Source organism: Papaver somniferum, chromosome 7 (assembly GCF_003573695.1).
Source record: "Papaver somniferum cultivar HN1 chromosome 7, ASM357369v1, whole genome shotgun sequence".
Taxonomy (NCBI): Eukaryota; Viridiplantae; Streptophyta; class Magnoliopsida; order Ranunculales; family Papaveraceae; genus Papaver; species Papaver somniferum.
Window position 1 is genome coordinate 39,034,526 of NC_039364.1, and position 20,317 is coordinate 39,054,842.

At 36.4% G+C, this 20,317-nt stretch overlaps 1 protein-coding gene and 1 pseudogene across 3 annotated transcripts; one reads left to right on the forward strand and one right to left on the reverse strand.

The window, feature by feature from the left end:
• The first annotated feature begins 798 nt into the window (after positions 1 to 798).
• Positions 799 to 9,320, forward strand: LOC113297038 (uncharacterized protein YNL011C-like). Of its 3 annotated transcripts, XM_026545431.1 has the most exons (15): positions 799 to 1,057; positions 1,182 to 1,298; positions 1,399 to 1,531; positions 2,189 to 2,285; positions 2,517 to 2,560; positions 3,266 to 3,422; positions 3,591 to 3,662; positions 4,354 to 4,437; positions 5,796 to 5,897; positions 6,702 to 6,749; positions 6,971 to 7,096; positions 7,803 to 7,895; positions 8,297 to 8,507; positions 8,663 to 8,830; positions 9,208 to 9,320. In XM_026545431.1, the coding sequence occupies exons 1-13, from the start codon at positions 859 to 861 to the stop codon at positions 8,414 to 8,416; spliced, it is 1,392 nt and encodes a 463-aa protein (XP_026401216.1). In that variant the 5' UTR covers positions 799 to 858; the 3' UTR covers positions 8,417 to 8,507; positions 8,663 to 8,830; positions 9,208 to 9,320. The 3 variants fall into 3 exon arrangements, with proteins under 3 accessions (XP_026401216.1, XP_026401215.1, XP_026401217.1); XM_026545430.1 differs by lacking the exon at positions 9,208 to 9,320 and having other exon boundaries at positions 8,663 to 9,011; XM_026545432.1 differs by lacking the exon at positions 9,208 to 9,320 and having other exon boundaries at positions 8,669 to 9,011.
• LOC113297039 lies at positions 9,200 to 19,755 on the reverse strand (annotated as a pseudogene).
• Positions 19,756 to 20,317: the final 562 nt, after the last annotated feature.

The window sequence follows — 20,317 nt, forward strand, 5'->3', positions numbered from 1 at the left end:
CGTAGGGTGGATAAATATAGGATGCAGTCAAAATACATGGAGGTGGCGTTTAGGAAATTTTGAAATACATTTGAGTGTTGAATATGATAATCGAGTGTGCTAATTAATGCGGGTGGCGAATAGGAAATGCATATGTGGCAAATAGGTGAAACCTTTTTTTTTTAATTGTGCCAAATCCATTTTGTAATGATTTGATGTCTCTGTCATGTTTATTTCTATAAATATTCTATGAACTCGTCTCAGAAAATTGTCAGTGTTTGTTCAGAACTAATGCTTCGTCAACGACACCGCAAATATAAGCTTTTGTGAGATCAACATCTTCGCTGGCAACAAAATTCCCCTCCATTTTGAACTAAAATGACACAATTTGAATCTTATAATAAGAAAATAAACGAAGGAAACTCAATTGATTGGAGTAAATTTTGCTAGTGAAGATCCATTTTTTTTATAGAAAAATCACAATGGCTAGATTTTTCAACAAAAATTCCATCGAGGTCCAACGACTCTTAAAATAGAGCCACTAATATGAAATAAAGGGTCAAAATCGAGTGTGAGTGAGTGTAAAAAAAAAGACAAACAAATATTGAAGCCAAGTCTCCCAAATTTCTACACCAGGACCCGGGAGCTAAGCCTTGACTTACGTGCAGTGCAAATGTATATTTCTTGCAAGCCATGTCTTTGCTAACTGCCACAACCACAATCTAGATGAAACTTAACCGTGACCTCACGCGGTTCGAGTTAGGATAAAATCGGAGCACTAGCGGGTCAGGGTCAGACCAAATATAGTACAAAATCTTACAGATGTAAAGGTTAGGTAGTCGAGGTCGTGAAGTTTTCGCGGGAGTGAGGGGAATCACAATGAATATGGCGGACAATTGTTTGGGTCCCCCATTGATTTGTAAGTCCTTCCCGCTTTCTTTCTCAATTCCTTCTCCCAATCCCCTCCTCTTCAGATTCTCTCCTTCTTCTCAAATTTCCAGATCTCTTAGGTCCATGGCTAACCCTCAAGAATCTCCTTCGAAGAATCAGATTCAACCTTCACTGCTGGTTTTCTCAGGTCTCAAATCTTCTTACACATGATAATCTTCTCATTTTTTTAGTTTATTTATTATTTGAGTCACATTTCAATGTTGTTGTCATTTTCTTGTGAGAATTTGATAAATTTTATGAAATTGTTTCAGGTGGAACTGCATTTAATGGTGTCGTCGAAGAGATGAAAAAGTTAACAACTCGTGTTGCACATGTTCTTCCTGTTTCTGATGATGGAGGAAGTACTGCGGAAATTGTTCGTGTACTTGGTAATCTTTAACAAGTTAGATTTCTTCCAATTGTATTCTGATGTTTGGTTGTATATGAATGGATAGTTCGTTTAAGATGATAGAAAGTGATATTATATAGGTGGTCCAGCTGTTGGAGACATTAGATCGAGATGTTTGAGATTGTCAGATGAAAGCACTTCTGAAGCCCTTGCTGTACGAAGATTGCTTGGACACCGCTTACCTCTTGATGGAGCACTAGCTAGATCAGAATGGTACAATCTAATCTGCCTTTTCCTATTCAAACTACGATATGTTTGTTTGCTTTGAAACATGAATAATGTATGATGAGTTTCGTTCATTCAATTCGTTAAAGACTTTATCCTCCACTTGATGTCTGCTCCGTTTGATGCTTAACCTTAATGGTGCACATTTTTTCGCTATAGTTTTGGAAAGCCTAACCCTCTTATGTTACTTTCACTTCTTCCACTTCAATGTGGTTAGGTTTGAAATACATGTCATTTTGATTTTGAGCCAGGTTTCGAGTTGTGCTCCTTTGATTGTTACTGTTACTGTTACTGGGAGGAGTTACCAATTAGAGATATCTTTATCTTAACTGGTCAGCGAATGCAAAAATTACGATTCGCTTCTTGTTTAGCTTTTTAGATTGTAATGTTTTAAGTAGTCATGTTTAGCTTGATTAAGAAAAACACGTGATAAATGTTTTGCACAAAATTATTTACACTGTGAGAATTTCTTGTGGTTTCCTGTTTTTTCCTAGCATTATTTATCTTCTTCGGTCGATTTATGTAGTGGTGTTATCAACTCAAATCATGTCTTTAGATTCTTATTTTTAGATTTCTGTTATTGATTTGCTAGGTTCTGTAATGGTGGGACTGTTGAATTAGTGTGCTGAGTTCAGAATTTGACAGGTATGACATTGTTGAAGGAGAGCACTCTCTATGGAATGGTGTATCGAAACCCTACCGAGAAACCATCAGAGCTTTTTTAGCTTATTTCCAAAATCAGGTATCCAGTTTTCGATATCAGTTTGAAGTTGAAAGGAAGTTTTACAAGATCCACTTTTAATACCTCCTTGTTTGAGTCTCTCGCTTGATGCCTGTAGTTTTTGCTCAAATGAGTTCTCTTTTTCCATTTCCATTGCGATTGTGTTCGATCACATGCGCTTCTAGTTAGTAGATTTTTGCTTTTTCAAGACCCTAATATTTGACGCTTTCTGATAGTTGTCACATTACACAGATCCTCCGACGGGCAAGTGAATTGTTTTGTTTCAGCAATGGAAGGTATTATTTTCCGCTTGGATGGATCAAACTCAGATTGTGCTTTTACTTATCACAAAATGATACCTTGCTGTCTGGATTGTGGTGATAACTCCTTGTCATTATTATACCGGTCATCTCCACTAAACTTAGGGGAGGTAGTTGAGTTGGCTATGGAGTAAGAAAATCTATGAAATTAATTTCAGTTTTGTTAGGTAGTGGATTTACACTTAATGGGCCGATAGAAGCTCTATGGAGGAATGGTTCTTAGGAACTGTTATAGATGTTTGAGAAACCATTGAGGTTGTTGTGGTCTTGATTTAATGCCTGGGTGGTAAAATGGTTCCCTTTTGTGAGGCAGCAGATTACTTTGTACAGAGTCTAGAGACACATTGATAGATTTAGGGTATTAGTAGATTCATTGTTGTCTGATGATGTTTCTGGTTGTGGAAGCCTATAAATGCAAGAAAACGTAATACTTTAGGACAAATAAAAGCAGTAGATGTTATTTGAAAAAAGAAAGAGATAGTTAAAGCTTGTGTACAGGCTGCAATAAAAAATGACACCCATGGCACCTCTGTACCCATTAATATTTTGCTTTTCCGGGTTTCTGTAAGTACCATATAATTCAAGAGTATTACATGCTTTATATTACCAAAAGATTTCCATGTTGAATTGCGCTCTTACTCTTGGGTCATTGCTGGGAACTGACTTCCAATATGCTTGCAGCATTGGAAATTTTTTCTTTGCAGGTGCCCGAATATTCTTCCAGTCTTTAGATGCTGCAATATTCTTGTTTTCACGTGTTTCAGATATTCCGCCAGAGAGTCTCATTCTCCCTGTGATATCCACAAATGACAGACTTACGTTGGGATGTGAATTATGGGTATGGTTGCGGCTAATGCTTTTCATTTTTTCTTTCCATAAATGCTGGTGCAACATATAAATTTCTGTTCCAAATGAACAGTTAACACATTTGTCGATTACGTTGATCATACTTTTTCATGTAACTGATCTGAAGTTTGTTTCTGGTTTGTAAAATTTTTGTGTTTAGGATGGAACCATAATACGTGGCCAAAATGAAATATCCCATCCATCTATTGGATCTACTCAACCTGTTGATAAGGTATTTCACAATTTTGTCAATAAATTATTATTCTCTTTTTCTTTCTTCCTTGCTCTGTTTAAATATGATGGTATTTTATCTTAAATGAGGTATCAACAAATTTCATGTTTACTCAACTATTTTAATCAAGTGATGGTCAAGTTATCAATTATAAGCCATATTACCAAAGAGCTCCCTCAGGCCTCAAGTTCATTTTATCTGCTTGTAGCCGTGATAGTACCATATTGAGCAGTATAAGCATCTTTTGACCCTAAAAAACAAAACGTTATGAACCTTGATTCATTGTTTCTTTCATGGTCATGTTTTTTTTTTATCTGCTAAAAGTTCTGTTTGATACCCTGTTCTTTATAATTTGTTATTACCTAAAGAGACGGCTTGCAATAGCCAGCAATAATCTTAATTTGATATTAATGTTGCATATCCTGCATGACTTTTTGCATTAAGATATGTCAAAAGACAATGACTATAAAAAGTTGCTGAATAATGATATAGTGGTGTTTTTTAGTTGGTGACTGCATACTAAATTTTATTGACAGACATTATCGACGACAACTTATTTTTTCTTTATATTAAAATTCTCGAAGGAATCAGCTTTCAATGCACATAAGCTATACCTGATACCTCTGTATATGCTGTTAACATAGTTATTCTTTTTATAGCTGCTTATTTCGTTGTTTATTCTTATGGGTAGAAAGGCTCTTCAGTTCCAGCATTGCCTTCAAGAATAAAGAGAATATTCTACATGTCAAGCGAGGGCAGAAACTTGTTACATGAGGTGAAGGATTTTTATGGTTTTTGGTTGTCTGAAACCTTTTTTTTTTCTAGAGTTCTTAAATTTTACACAGGTCAGGTGAGACTCACCAACTTCCTATTAAATGTGCTAATCTTTGGGTAACACCTGTTCATGTGTTATGCCATTACCTGACGCCCACTCTTATTTACTAAAAGCAAGTGAGTTCCCCTCATTTAGAACCCCCACATCAAATTCACTGACAGTTGTATGAGGAGCCACGCCTCCCGCCTACTTGGAAGAAAATCCCATTTTGATTTCACTAGCCTAAACTGATTACTATATCTGTAGTCTCCATTGGGACAATACACCTCTCCAGATCTTGAGCACACTACATAGGAGAAAATGAGTTTGGAAGGGTAATATTTGAATAGAGTTAGAGTGACTTCTTGGAATAATTAGGACGCGACTAATACCTTTAAAATCTTCAGTTGATTCTGTCTCTAATTTTGAAATCCGTTTTCTAGCGAAAATACATAGAAAATCTGTAGATAGAAATTTTACAAGAAAATAGAAAGGATTTCTGTCTTTTAGTATAACTGATAGGTAGTTACACTATAAGACAGAACAGATTATGAGACAGAAACCCTTTTCATTTTCTTCAATTTCAGAAAACATCCAACAATTCTTGTTAGGAATTTTCTTATAAAGCCGAGTATCATTTTTAAGCTACAAAGAATTCTTAGTTTCCGATTCTTTAGAATGAGTTTCAGTTTGATAACTATCCTTTTTTTTTTACCATTTACGAGAGTCCTCTTCTGAACGAAGATGGCATTGTAAAGCTTCTAAATCGTAGCGTCTTCATCATGCTTAAGTTTCTTCTTGTACTCATTTCCAGGAAGGGGAAGTCAGCAGCGGAAAGCTTTATAATGATTTAATATGAACATGTTTGTGCATTTAGTAGTGTTCTGATTCAAAATGGTTTTCTGTTTTTCTTTTGCTAGGTCAAAATGGTTTATTGAAGCAAAAAAACGTAATTACAAGAATTACAAAATGGGAGGCTCGAGGCCTCCCCACCCCCATAAACCAAAGGGGCAATAAAAACTCTAAAAGCTCATAAAATAAACTCCTAAACACAAATAAATAACATAAAGAGGAAAAGAGGAAAACTAGAAACATAAAGAGAAAAATGGTTTTCTGTTTATCAATCTGTAAATAAGGTTGTTTCAATTGTACGCATTGATAATATAAATATAATTTAGCTTTCAGTTATTGCGGTAAACTATGTCTTATGCTAACCTGCATTTGTTTCCTTTCAGAAACTAATGGTTCAGTTTTGAAATGTTCTCATGGTTTTTTCAATAGCTTGCAACCATTGATACCCGATTATTTCATTTGATTAGGTCTTCCCCACAGTGAACCCTAGTGTTCTGGAGCAGTTGAGTAAAGTGGACTGCATTGTTTATGCTATGGGATCCCTCTTTACTTCGGTTTGCCCCTCACTGGTGAGCTTCAGTGACCATATATTTGATTGTTTATGATGCATATGCTCAATACTGCCACAAGAATTGACCAAGCTTTTTGACAGTTGTCACAGTTCGCTACTCCATACTGGAGTCACCTTATGTGAAGAGTTCTAATTTTAGCTGGTTTTCTTATTCAAACTATGACCATATACCGCAATAGTATATCTTTTGTACTGTGTAAAAAACTTCAAATGTGTGGATCACTAGTATTTTAACATTACTTTGCCTAATTCATTGCTTAGCTTTTCCATGAAAAAGTATGATATGAATATTGACACAGAATCCAGGATTCTGTGGAAATGGATGGTTCGAGACTTCCACATGGTTAAAAATTCTTTTAAGAAACATTATAATTTATGCTGATAAAAAACATTAAATTTAGAAAGTGTTACAATTGTCTTTGCATGGTTCGAACCTCCTTTAGTGACGTCAGATATTTGGTGCACATGTACAAATTAGCACACACAATTAGGCATTGAGTTATGGTTGAACGGTACTAAGGATTTCCTGGTCCATTAGTTCAATAAGGCCTCCCTTTGTTAGGATGTCGGAAGGTGAAGTCCTGTGGTGGTTGGCCTCTCAGGACTTTTATCATGTGATCATTTGGCCATGGGTACACTTTTAGGCATCTGTGTGTTTTACAGATACTAAACATGACCAGAAACTAAAATGACAGATTGATACAGGAGCATCACATTTTTATTTTATTTTTTCTTATGGAAGCCAAATTTGTTAACTGAAACTGAGGGGTATATAACTATATTTATATCTGGAAATATGTAGGTTTTGCTTGGCACTGGGGAGGTCATTTCCTCGAGGTCTTGTCCCAAGGTATTTTTTTTCTTCCATCATATGCCATAGTGTTTGGTTTCCCATTCAAACTGAAAAGAGTTCTCTGGTAATTCGTGTCTTTAATAAGCCGCGTTAAATTATCGATGATAAAATTCTTTTGATTAAGGAAATTTATCACCTTACCTAGCAGCTTAACTTGTTCGTAAGAAGAGTCAATTCACGCAGTAGCAATTTTTGTTACACTGCTTTTCCAAATGCAGGTGTTTTTGTTGAATGGTTCACATGATCGAGAAACTAGTGGTTTATCTGCCTCTGGCTTCATTACTGCCATTACAGATGCTTTAAATCGAACTTATGGAGACCCTCAAAATTGTTTGAAGAACCCTGTGAGTGAACGTATTATCATTATTATTTTTTATTCTTTTTATTTTAGCATTTGCTCTCATATACGGTTTTTTTTTTGTTGCCGAATTCAATTTACTTAATCAGAATACTTTTTTTGAAAAATATACGATTCGACATAAATTGGACTAATGTTGATATGAAAACCTTGATACAGTACTGGAGGGAAGGAGAGAATCCCAGACTAGACCTTAGGCCTTCAAATTACCAGCTTAATTACTTTCTCATGTTGATACCTCCTTTGATGAGACAGGATCCAACAGGGATACCTGTAAGTTTGATATTTGACATTTCCAGTTGTCAAAAATGGCTTTCTTTTTAATAAAATGTTTTTGATTCGTCCCATTCACAAAATTGGCAAGTGTTAACATGCACAACCTTCAAACACTGAAAGTTTCGAGGTATAATCAAGTTTTAGCTGCCTGATATATTGTACTACTAAGTCATGCCTTAATTGAAATTGTGTATATGTGAAGATAAATTGATGTAAGTCATGGTTCGGTTCTTAAATGTTGATCTTCTTAAGAAGTTTCCTTCCTCTTGTTTTATTACAAGTATTAGTATCACCACCGTGTTTCTTTTGTTACGACAAATGGGTTCTTTAATTCCTCAGTTGGTGAATTGCATTTCATTATGTCTATATTATAAATGCATCTTATCCGTAACTCGCAAAAGTCATTTTCCGTGCAGCCAAGTCAGTACGTAAATGCCCTGTTGGTTCCCAAGGATGGTCAAATTCCAGTAGATGTTCAGAGTTTGTCTAAGCAAGGAATCTTTCATGTGGTATTGTGCACTTAACTTTCAAGTTAAATTTGTTTTTACTACATAATGTTCATGCGTTTGCCATTCTTATCCTTTTCGGATCAGTGTAATTGCAATCTAGTTCATGTTTTTGCAAGTATACTGCTCGGTTTTTAAAACGCTAAATAGATTTTTCTGCTTGGGTTACGTTGGACCCTTTTTGTTGCTATTAGTCGTATGAATATGCTGATTCTGTATCTGTCTCGCATCTGTATCTTTCTGCAATCTGTTCTCTAAAAGGGTGTGCTTTAGCCAGCTAACAAGTATTAATCAGTTTAGAGTGAAGGTTTTATTTGTCAAGTTTGAACTCTTGCGTGGCTTGCTTGATGATAAAGTTCTCTCTGTTGAATGCAGAGAAGTCCTGATTGATTTCCTTTCTGCAGGTAACTGTTGACTCCATACTTGATCCAAGAGTGGGAATAATATTTAACCCCAAATCTTTAATACAAGCACTCGCAGACCTGATAGCTGAATACAACAGTCCACATTCTAGTGAGGTTTAATTGCTGTACGTAGGATTCATGAGTGAGATGGAAAAGCTGATTGCTGTATGATCTGTCAACGAACATATTTCGGTTATCACTTCTCTCGAAGGTATTTACAACGCAACAGTATCCGTTTCCGTTCTACTGACCATAAAGTTGAAAAGCTTACTGAATTTTATCAATCAATTCAACATATTACAATTTCATTCCATTTTGAACAGTCATGAATTCTATTTTTCCTAATAATCTTGTGTTCCACTTTAGGTTCAGTTAGGAATGCCCTATTCTGTTAGAAGGCAAACGTGCATAAGGTACTGGCGTACTGCAGGTATTACAATAATGTAAATTCTATGGGATATCTGCAACATTTCCACATTACTTGGCAAGTATTTCTCCTCAAAGGTTGGATTTCGAGTTCTACAGGCTTAAGCGGTAATTTTTTCTTGAATAGTTGTTTGTCCTTTAAGTATTTAGAAGTTAAAGCATTCCTAATCCTGATTCGAGAAAGGTGTCATTGATGTCCACCGTGTCTATAAATCTGTGAATTATGACAGCATACTAACTCTTGAATCATAATGTCTTCTGATGTATGTTAGTTACTATTTTCTACTTACCAGTGGAATGCTCTATATATTTTCTTTCCATGTTCATATGTTTTCAGTTCTGAAACTCATAGGTTAGACATCCAGCACATTCTTTTTCCAGAGAGCAGTTTTGTAGTATTTATTTAGTATAACAGAAGGATAAACATAGATATATCAAGGGAAATATCCATCTATAGTTACATTTCTTCTTAATTACTTATGCAGTTGGGTAGGAGGCTTCCATGGCAACACCACATAAACCTTGATTAGCATCAACATCCCTTTGCATCCTTATGTATGCGTTCTCACCCCATGAAGTTCCCCGTGAATTCTTTACGAGCCAATACTTAGTTCCATCACTATCAGTCCCGTACCCTACTGCAGTAACACCATGGTCTAATTCGGTCCCACAAGTTCCTGTGAATACCCCGCTGGAGTAAAACTGAAAGTCCTGGCCACTGGCATCAATGGCAACTGAAACAGGTTGCTTTGAAACGGCCTTCAGTAGAGATGCCTCGTTGTTAGCTGGCACATCTTCATAACCATTGATTGAGGCTGCATGGGTGTCCGCCTTCTTAGTGTTGCAGCTTCCATCGACTCCGTTGTACAGGTAGTTAGCTTCTGTGGTGAGACCTTGGTTTTCTTGGATGAATTCAAAGGCGTCATCCATTAGACCACCCTCGCAGCCTTGATCTTCACCTTTAGTATCAGTCTACTAACTCTTGTTCAAATAGAGAGGTTACCTTACCAGTTGTCAGTTGTGTTATACCTTCCATGGCTGCCACTGCAGAGAATGCCCAACAACATCTTGTGTTTTGTTTCCACAAAATATGAAAACTTAAGTTAGGGATCAATTTAGGAGTTGAAGCCAATTTTGTTCTTTTGCATAATACTAGTAGAAAAGTGTAGGAGTGAAATATCGCATATGTTAGTAAGCATGCGTAGTAAAGACTATATAACTTAAACGAGGGAGATCGCACACAACAAGGTTGAGATGACGCATCGGGTGATGTCAGTAAAGTCACGAGTAAAGTGTGAAGATCTGTGCGAGGTATAGTCTGTGCGAGAACGAATGATTGTACATGAGCGAGTGTATCGCATAGAGATTCCGAAAATAAAGGATCTCTTAGCTGTCATCCACTATGTAAGACCCTATATAAAGAGGAGAGGTTATTACTTGTGAGGGGATCTTTAGTGAGTGTGAGATAAGAAATTAGGAGAGAGAAAGTAAATCTGGGAGCAAGTAAGACTGTTGTAATACTTGTATCCATCTTGTAAACCGACTTAAGTCTTGATAATCAATAAAGAGTTTTATGATGATTACCTAATATTGATTATAGTTATAGTGGAATGTGGTTGTGAGGAAACTTGCAACTACATTTTTGGCGCCAGAAACAATTTTGGATGATAAATCCTGTTAGTAGGTTTCCAAAATCTTTAAAAAGAAGATGGATCTGAAAATTTTAGGGAACATAAGGAAGAACAATAAAGATTCTATGGAGAAAGCAAAGATTGTAACAATACAAGGAAGAGGTAGAGATATACAGTGCAATTCTATAACTAAAGAATCAATCTCTGATGCGGATTTTCAAGCAGCGATAACAGGAAGAATTCATAAATGAAATCATGAAGGAAAGAAAGTGGAAACTGTAGACACAGAATCTCCATTGAAAGAATGGGAAAAAGTGGAGATCACGTTCGCAGCGGACGAGATACCAGAGGAAAATTTAAAGCGAACAGATCCGTTAGTAATTACGGTTACAACTGCACGAGGAAAAAACATTGCAAAAAAGAAGAAATCAGAAGTATGGATGGTTGACAGAACATTAATAGATACAGGAAGTGGAGTAGATATCTTATTTTATCGCACATTCAAAGCAATGGGATACGAAGATGCAGAGATGACACATCCAACTTACAATGTCCGTGGATTCAATAAAGCAATTACCAAACCAAAAGGAGAAATTGTGATGCGAATATTACTGGGAGAAATGGAAACAAAGATAACACTATGCGTGATTGATATAGAATCACCATACAACATGTTATTGGGAAGACCATGGGTGCATGCGATAAAAGCTGTAGCGTCGACGTTGCATCAATGCATCAGATTCCCAATTCCAAGTGGTATAGTGAAATTCAAGGAGATGTTGCGAGTGCGAAGATTTGCAATCACACAGATGTAAGAAATTATGAAGGGAGAGCAAAGAAACGAAAAGATCGCTGGAGAAAAGCAAAAGAACTGAAAAAAGAAGAAGAGTTTAGGATATATATGATTAGAGCGAAAGAAGGAAAAGGAATACCAGGTGAAGCACCAACGAAGGAAGGTGAACAAATTAAGGAAATTAAAGAACCAACATCAATGGGAGAACCAAAAACAAATTTTACTGCAGTTGAGCCAACGAAAGAAATAAACGTTGGATCTGAAGATGAGCCAAAAATGCTAAGAATAAGAACTAAAATGGATTAAGAAGAAGAAGAAAAAACGATAAACATCTTGCGAGAGTATAACGATATCTTCGCATGGGGTATGGAAGAAATGCCAGGGATAGATCCGTCTGTCGCATGTCATAAATTGGACATTAAGAAGAATGTAAAACCGTTCAAGCAAAGAATACGGAAGATTGCAACCGATTATCATCCTCAAATAGAAGCAGAGTTGCAGAAGATGCTGGATGCAGGAATTATAAGGGAAGCAAAATATCCAGAATGGATAGCTAACATGGTGGTGGTACCAAAAAAGAATAAAGGGATAAGAATTTGCATAGACTTCACCGATTTAAATAAAGCGTGCGCTAAAGACAGTTTTCCTTTACCAGATATTCCTCAAATGGTAGAGTCGGCGTCGGGAAATGATAGAGTCTCAATGTTGGATGGATATAAAGGGTACAATCAAATTCCTTTGGTTGAAGAAGACCAAGAACATACTGCTTTATCCGCACCAAGAGGTTTATACTGTTATACGAAAATGCCGTTCGGATTGAAGAATGCGGGTGCGACATATCAAAGAATGATGGAGAAAGTATTTGAAAAATGGATACATACAACATTAGAAGTCTATGTAGATGACATGCTAATTAAGAGTAAAGAGGCGAAGGATCATGTTGACGACTTGCGAGAAATATTTGAACAGATGCGAAAATTCAATGTCAAAGTGAATCCAGAAAAATGTGTCTTCGGCGTATCGTCAGGAATTTTTTTAGGTTACATAGTGTCTAAAAGAGGAATATAAGTTGATCCAGAGAAAGTACAATCAGTTATAGATATGCCACCCCCAGCAACGGTGAAAGATGTTAAGAAATTAAATGGGTTGATAGCATCGTTGGGAAGGTTTATCTCACGTTCTTCGGATAAGTGTAAACACTTTTTCAACATATTAAAGAAGGGGACCAAATTCGAGTGGACAGAAGAATGTGATAGAGCATTGCAAAGCATAAAAAAATCACTTGGTAAATTTATCCATTATGCAAAAGGCGAAGCCGGGAGAAGAATTGTTACTCTACCTGGCATCAACATCGCATGCATTAGGTGCAGTATTATTACGTTCAGATGAAGGAGTAGAAAAACCAATATATTACATAAGAAAAACATATAACTCAGCAGAGAAAAATTATTCAAAAATTGAAAAGTTGATTCTCGCATTGGTGTACGCATCATTCAAGCTACGCATTTATTTTCAAGCTCATAAAATTAAAGTGTTAACAAGAGTACTAATCGAACCTGCAATGAAGAATTCTAAAAGATCTGGAAGACTTGAAAGGTGGAATACACATTTAGGAAACTATGAAATTGGTTATGAAATTTTATCCTCACCAAAATCTCAAGTTATCGCAGAGTTTCTCGCAGAGTTTCCAATAGAAGAAGAAGAATATGTAGAAGATATGATGGAAGTGGATGAAGAACATGGGAATCCTAAAGACTTATTAACTGATCGAAATCCAAATAGATGGGAGATTTTAGTCGATGGATCATCCAATGGATAAGGGAATGGAATCGACATTGTATTCATTTCACCAGAAGGAGCGAGAACAACTTATTCATTCAGATTGGACTTCGCTTCCACAAATAATGAAACTGAATACGAAGCAGCAGTACATGAATTAATACTAGCAATTGAAATGAAGATAGAAGATGCGCGAATAACTAGTGATTCACAGTTGATAATTCGTCAGATAGAATGTACATATAACACAAATGAATTATCTTTACGAAAATACAAGAAGCTGGTTATGGAATTAACAGTGCGAATTCCAAAAATAAGATGGAGACATATAGGCAGAAAGGACAATAGAGTCGCAGATGCGCTGGCTTTCATACCATCCATGTTGGTAGACCCGGTTGCAAGCAAAATACAAACACTTCTTTTACCATCTATAGAAAAAGATGAAGAAACACAAACAGATGTGATGATTATAGGAGATGAAGAAACACAAACAGATGTGAGCGAAGAGAAAGATTGGATAACTGAGATACATTCTTATCTAGAGAAGGGAGAAGTACCAAGGAAAAGGTTAGAAGCACACAAGTTAAAAATCCGAGCGACAAATTACGAGTTGAGGGATGGCGTTCTTTATAGAAGATCATTCCTCGGACCCTCGCTCAGATGCCTGACGTGAAAGGAGGGAATAGAAATTTTAAAAAGCGTTACATTATGGAGATGCGGGTATTCATAGTGGAGGAAGGTCACTCGCATACAAAGCAAAGATACAAGGCTATTATTGGCCGTACATGCATGAGGATGCAAAACAAGTCTCACGGAGATGCGAAGAATGTCAACGTCATGGCAAGAAGATACATGCACTAGGAGCGATGTTAAATACATCAACAAATGCATGGCCCTTTGGAAAATGGGGAATTGATATTGTTGGACCGTTTATACCAGGAACAGGGAAAAAGAGATATCTAATAGTCGCAACAGACTATTTCACAAAGCGGGCAGAGGTAAAAGCAGTTCAGCATATCCGCGATAAAGACATATTCACATTCATATTTGAAAATATAATATGCAGATTTGGCATTCCCGCACAATTGGTATCTGATAATGGGAAGCAGTTTGAGGGCGAGAATATAGAAATGTTGCTTAATGCGTTTAAAATTCAAAGTGGCAAATCTACTCCTTTATATCCACAGAGCAATGGACAAGTAGAAGCAACAAATAAAATGATCGCAGACAATTTGAAGAAGAAGTTAGAAGGGCACAATACAGGTTAGTGCGAACAAGTACATAATGCAGTATGGGCTTATAGAACAACAAGAAGAGAAGCAACAGGAATGTCACCTTTTTGTTTGACATATGGAGTAGAGGCTGTGTTACCAACAAAAGTTATCATTCCTACAACAAAGAAAGAAGCTTGGGAGAAGAATCTAAGTGCAGATCTAATCTTAACGAAACTTGATGATTTAGAAGAAGCAAGAGAAGTCGCTTTGCAACATATGGAAAATTACCAAAAAAGACTAGCTCGAGAATACAACAACCGTGTTAAGATAAGAGAATTCCAACCAGGAGAACTGGTGTTGCGAGAAATCCCAGTCTATCAGAGAGGAGGAGATGGAAAATTGGAGAAGAAGTGGGATGGACCTTATATAATAAAACGGGTAGTTGGAAATAGAGCTTATCAATTAATGGATCCAGAGGGAAGAGATACAGGTCGTAAACTAGATCGACCTTGGAATAGACAATACTTAAAGAAATATTATCCATAGAAGCTTGCGAGATAAATCGCACAGTTAAAACAGATACAAAGTTAAGCATATGAGTTCATATTTTTGAACAAGGATGTAATATCGAATCTAATAAGTGAATGCGCAGATTTAAATCAAAGTTAAGAAATTTTTCTTAAAAGCAAAATAAGACCTTGATATAAGGCAACAGAAATGATATTTATTATCAGATAAACTAGGAATCCGAATATGGCGTACAACCTAGTTCGCATATATGCAAGAGGCAGAAAAGTAAGACCTATCGCACGTCATAGTCGGAGAAACCTAGAAAGCATGACTCAAGGGAAAGCAACACCGACCCTGGAACTCGAGTTATGGAGAGTTGGGGTGAGAATAAACGAAAATGCCCATCCGGGAGAGGTGCCTTAAAACTTCAGTCTAAGATAATAATCTTAGATTGAGAGACTAAGATGAGAAAGTCTCTCCCAAGGAGTGCAGAAACTCGATCAGGGCGCCGAGGTACACGGTTGAGTCAAGAGTGCCCGGGGAGTATGGAGCGTACCTTGCCACTCTTGACAAGTCCTGACTATGATGCACTCGGTCCGAAGATACCCCACCTAGGGTGCAGTCTTGCAACCATAAACCTCATCGGTAGTGTATACGAGACCGCGAAATCGACTGATTGTTGAATTACCGGATGGGAAGAGCCATAACCTTAACCCGTTAGAGGTAAGCTTCCTTGAAGGGGCAATAAGAGGGGAAGATAAGGACGACACCCTCCATTAGGGAGCTGAATTGTGTCAAAAGACGTAAATGCCATGAGACTTTTTACTCATGGGAGTATTAAAGACTTGTCATATTTATGCGACAAAACCCGAAGAGGTAATAATACAAGAAAAAGATAAGACGAGATCAACGGATCGATACACTACAGTGTAAAGACTGCCTGCGATCTCGTCGCACAAAAATAAGGCAAGCTAAGACCTTTACTTAGGAAGGCAAAATAAAACCTCATAAGAAAAATTATATAAGCTAATTATTGTTTTGCAGATAATTCAAAGAAATAATACTGCACACTTGTTTCATACAAGAAATATAATAAGAGGCAAGTATGGGAATTGAAGTAACAAAGTATTATCTTCCTTGTAACAAACAAGTTTAAAACATATTAAAGCAAACAAAGAAGGGAAATCTGGATGAAAAGAAAATTAAGAATGCATATTGGGCCTAGGATCCTCAATTTCAGCATTGGTTTCGCTCACAGGCTTGTCCTTCTCAAGATGATCTTCTCTATCCTCTTGCTCTCTTTCATCATCACTCACAAAGTCATAGTCACTGTCCGGTTCGGGATATTTTTCATCTTCGCTTATGATTAGAGGAGGGAGCTTTACTGCAAGAAGAGAGTTTCTCAGAAGAATTCCATTGATTACAAATTGAGAACTAGCATGAACCTTGTGAATAACTCATCTTTCAAGATTTCTAGCATTGATCTCCAATTTTTTTTGCTGATATGCGAATCTTCTTCGCGCTCTGCCACGAGAAGCAGAAAGAGAAAGCTCTAGGTTCGTACACTCTTTGCGAGCCTTTGATAAATAAGATCTCAATTGGGTAACAGTGGATTGATGCAATCTTTCAGAATCTGCGAAGAGTAATAAACAAAGTGTATAAGCAAAACATATTAAATAAAATAAAAAAAAATCTACGTCAACAAGGTGCGAAGAAATGACTAAAGAATAATGAGGCCGTCAACTATAGCTGACTACCTTCGCAGAAGTTAGAAAGAACAAGGGTATTATCCTTCATATTTTCCATAGTCTTGTCAAATTCATCACCAACTGAACCACGAAGACGGGATCGAATCTTCTTTTCGTCAGCAGAGAGAGACTTATTCTTTTTCTTAGGAATATCATGGGAATGCTTTATATGATCATACTGTTCTTGAAGCTGATTCTTCTTCACTGTCAGATTTATTTTACTTTGGATAATTTTTTCATTCTGGGACTTTAACTCCTTAAACGATGTTTCATACTGCTCCTTTAACGAGCGAAGAGTTCGCGCTTGATTTTCGTTTATATCATGAAGAATTGAATATTGGTGCGAAAACATCGCTTCCTTTTTCAAGAAAGAATGCTTCTCCTTAGAAAGAATATGATTTTCTTCTAATAAAGTTTCGTGTATTAGATCAGCTTCGCATGACAATTTAGAAAAGTGGGATATTTAACTATTTAATTCTTCTATTTCTTGAATAAGAAGATTATTTTCATGGGTTAAATTGTTAATCTGATCAAATGAATATGAATGATGGTTAGTCAATTGATTTAATTGAGTCTGCAACTTCTTGTTATTCGCTTGGGTATCCTCAGCAAGATATTGAAAATTATATCTCTCCCATATTCGCTTCTGGTTTAAATCTTAATAAATGCATGGAGAAATTTACAAAAATGTGGAAAGGGGGAAGAAATGTATAATAGAGTACGACAAACAATTTGGATATGATGATAAATACCTCTAAGATTTCGATTTTCATTACGAAGATTCTCAGCATCAACATTCGCAACTTGGAGTTTTCCTCTCAACTTTTGTACTTCCTGGAGTTCCCCTTTTAGTCTGGTGACTTCCTTTTCTAAAGAAGCGTTATGTTGCGAAAGTTCCAGCTGGGAACAACTGTATTCAAAATGCCCTTCAGCAAGAATCATGCGACGATGAGAGTCCTAAAGAAGAAAGAAAATAAAAGTAAGAGATTCAAAAATCATGACTAAAATAACATGAAAGAAGATAAAGTTAATATATGAGATATAGTTACCAAGACATCTAGAGCAACGTGGAAACTAGGATCAATTTGAGAAAGGATTTCATTCCTTGCAGCTCTATCAGAAGGGAATTCGCACATAAGCTTGCTCAAAGCTGAACATATGCGAAGTTTACAAGGATCATTGGTTAAAGATTGAGCAGAATTGATAATATCGGATAGAGCTTGAGAAGCAGACTTCACACTATCCAAAGCTTTCTTACTCAGATAAAGGGAATTTAGTAAAAAAGGAGAAGATGAAGAAGAAGGGATAGTCATAGAAGGGGAAGGAATGGTGAAATCTGCAGGAATAGACAAATCAACAGGGTTTGGTTGAGAATCGATATTGATGGACGAAGAGGAAGTTTGATTCACATTTAATACGCTCGCAGAGGCAATAGTAGAAGCACCCTTTACCCCTTGATCAGCAGCAGGTTCCTTTTCAGGAAAAAGTTCTTCCAAAGTAACAGAGGCATTCACATCAGAATCTTGAATTGGAGAAATAAAAATATTTGCCTCAGGAGTTTGAGTTGTTACAGGAGTAACATGAGAATTTGGGTGTGAAGGTTGAACTATTGTTATAGGAGTGACATCTTCGACATTAAAAATCAAGAATAGAGAGGTTCGACTTAATTACAGTAAGCTTGCGAGATTTCTTAATTTTTGATCCCTTGCCATCACCTATCTCAGAATTGGAAGTCTGTCGAAAACAAAATAGATAAGAAACAGAGGCAACAATATTGTTTTTAAAAATAAAAATAAAAATTGGGTATTTCTTACTTCTTTGTTATGCGAAGCCTTCCTCTTATGCAACTCTTTATTCTCGACATCAGAAGAAGATTCAGATTTTTGAGAGGTAATTCTAAGAGCGCTTAGAGAAGAACTTTTCCTGCAACAGTATGGGAATTGAGTTAGCCAAGAAGTAACAACTGTAATCAATAAATCATAATAGAAGAAAACAAACTTTGATTCGGTATTCATGATGAAACAGCAACAACAACAACAAAAATCAACAATAGCGGCAAAAGAGAGAATAAAAGAAAAGTGTAGTTGCAGACGATGAAAGAAAAAAGGAAAAGATTATTTTCCACGAAGAATCAATAAATAAGAAAGAGAATATGACCGGTTGCAAACGGTTGAACCAATAAAAAGGAGGAAAATCAACACGTGTAAATAGATGAACTTGAATTCCGGAAAATTGTCGGCAAAGCAAAATGTAAAAAGACAAACATATGCGATAATATAGAATGAGAGTTTCTCATATCGCTCACTCTGTAGAATAAGCGAAATGAGAAGAGGCAAAATGTAGGAGTGAAATATCACACATGTTAGTAAGCATGCGAAGTAAAGACTATATAACTTAAACGAGGGAGATTGCACACATCAAGGTTGAGATGACGCATCGGGTGATGTCAGCAAAGTCACGAGTAAAGTGTGAAGATCTGTGTGAGGTATAGTCTGTGCGAGAACGAAGGATTGTACATGAGCGAGTATATCGCATAGAGATTCCGAAAATAAAGGATCTCTTAGCTGTCATCCACTATGTAAGACCCTGTATAAAGAGGAGAGGTTATTACTTGTGAGGGGGATCTTTAGTGAGTGTGAGACAAGAAATTAGGAGAGAGAAAGTAAATCTGGGAACAAATAAGATTGTTGTAATATTTGTATCCATCTTGTAAACCGATTTAAATCTTGATAATCAATAAAGAATATTATGATGATTACCTAATATTGATTATAGTTATAGTGGGATGTGATTGACAGGAAACTTGCAACTACAAAAAGGATACATATGCTGCCCATATTAGTTGTATGCAGATTTTCTGGGGATTTTTTTAGCCGTGGTACGCTATATAAGGAAAATGTTGTTACTTACCACACTGCCCTTCGTCCTTAACTGGTGTTACAGCTCCTTTCTTTCTCCAATCCATGGTGGATGGTACTGTAGTAACATTTTCGTACTTGAATGCTGTTGATTCCTGTGAACTTCTTCTCCATGACTTCTTGTATCCTGTACGAGAAGATTTAAATTCTTCAATGGTTTGATCTGCAAACTCATTGACACTTAATTTGTATGGTTTATTTCCAACATTACTGGACTCGATGAATTCAAAATTGGCCTCGAGTATATTAAAGCGTTTCTCCTTTTCAGCTTGGTTCTTATAGACTTTCCCATATTGAGTCATCCATCGTTGGTGTCTATCAACCATGGTTGGCTCATGGAGTAGTACTGTTCTACTCGACATAGCTTGAGAAGCCCAAGCAGCCAAAATGATGAATACGGCCATAAACATAAACTGAAAACGGGTTGACGAGGAAGCCATAGATAGGATTCAAGATTGTTTCGAGAAAATAATAAGTTGGTAACGGGGTCTAAAATGTGAAGATATTGCGTTCTTTATCTTTCAAAGTAGTTGTGGATGTTTTCAAAACTTGATTTGGTGAAAGTTTATATAGAGAAGAAAGGTTTTCTTTTTTAATTTGAGTTGTCACAGATAACTGCATAATTTTTCTGAATGTGGTACATAATACGTGCCGGGCAAATTGAGTTGAAAATGATTATTATATCAACTTGGAGGTTCTGAAAGTACAATTTAGAGGTTTTCCTGAAAGTGCAATCTAGAGTTTTTCCCTTTTAGTTTACAAGTATCTAAATTACTAGACGACCATAATTTTGTTTGTTTGCGTTGTGCATTATTATGTCTTCCATAACAAAATTTACCATTACAAATTTTCTGAAGTAAAAGAGTGTCCTGATAGTTGATACCCAGAATCATTATGGGGTTTTTTAGATTTCCTTCAAAAGATTCTTTAGGATGAAACCTAAAGCGTTGTGTAGTACCCTCGCTTAGAGCAACCACAGTGGACGATCAAATCCATAAATAT

Bases quoted from the DNA above. Each gene is read 5' to 3' on its own strand.
- LOC113297038 (XM_026545431.1), top strand. From the start codon at position 859: ATGAATATGGCGGACAATTGTTTGGGTCCCCCATTGATTTGTAAGTCC. The intron at 2,286-2,516 runs GTATCCAGTTTT...CACATTACACAG, and splicing joins TAGCTTATTTCCAAAATCAG to ATCCTCCGACGGGCAAGTGA. The intron at 4,438-5,795 runs GTGAAGGATTTT...TCATTTGATTAG, and splicing joins GCAGAAACTTGTTACATGAG to GTCTTCCCCACAGTGAACCC.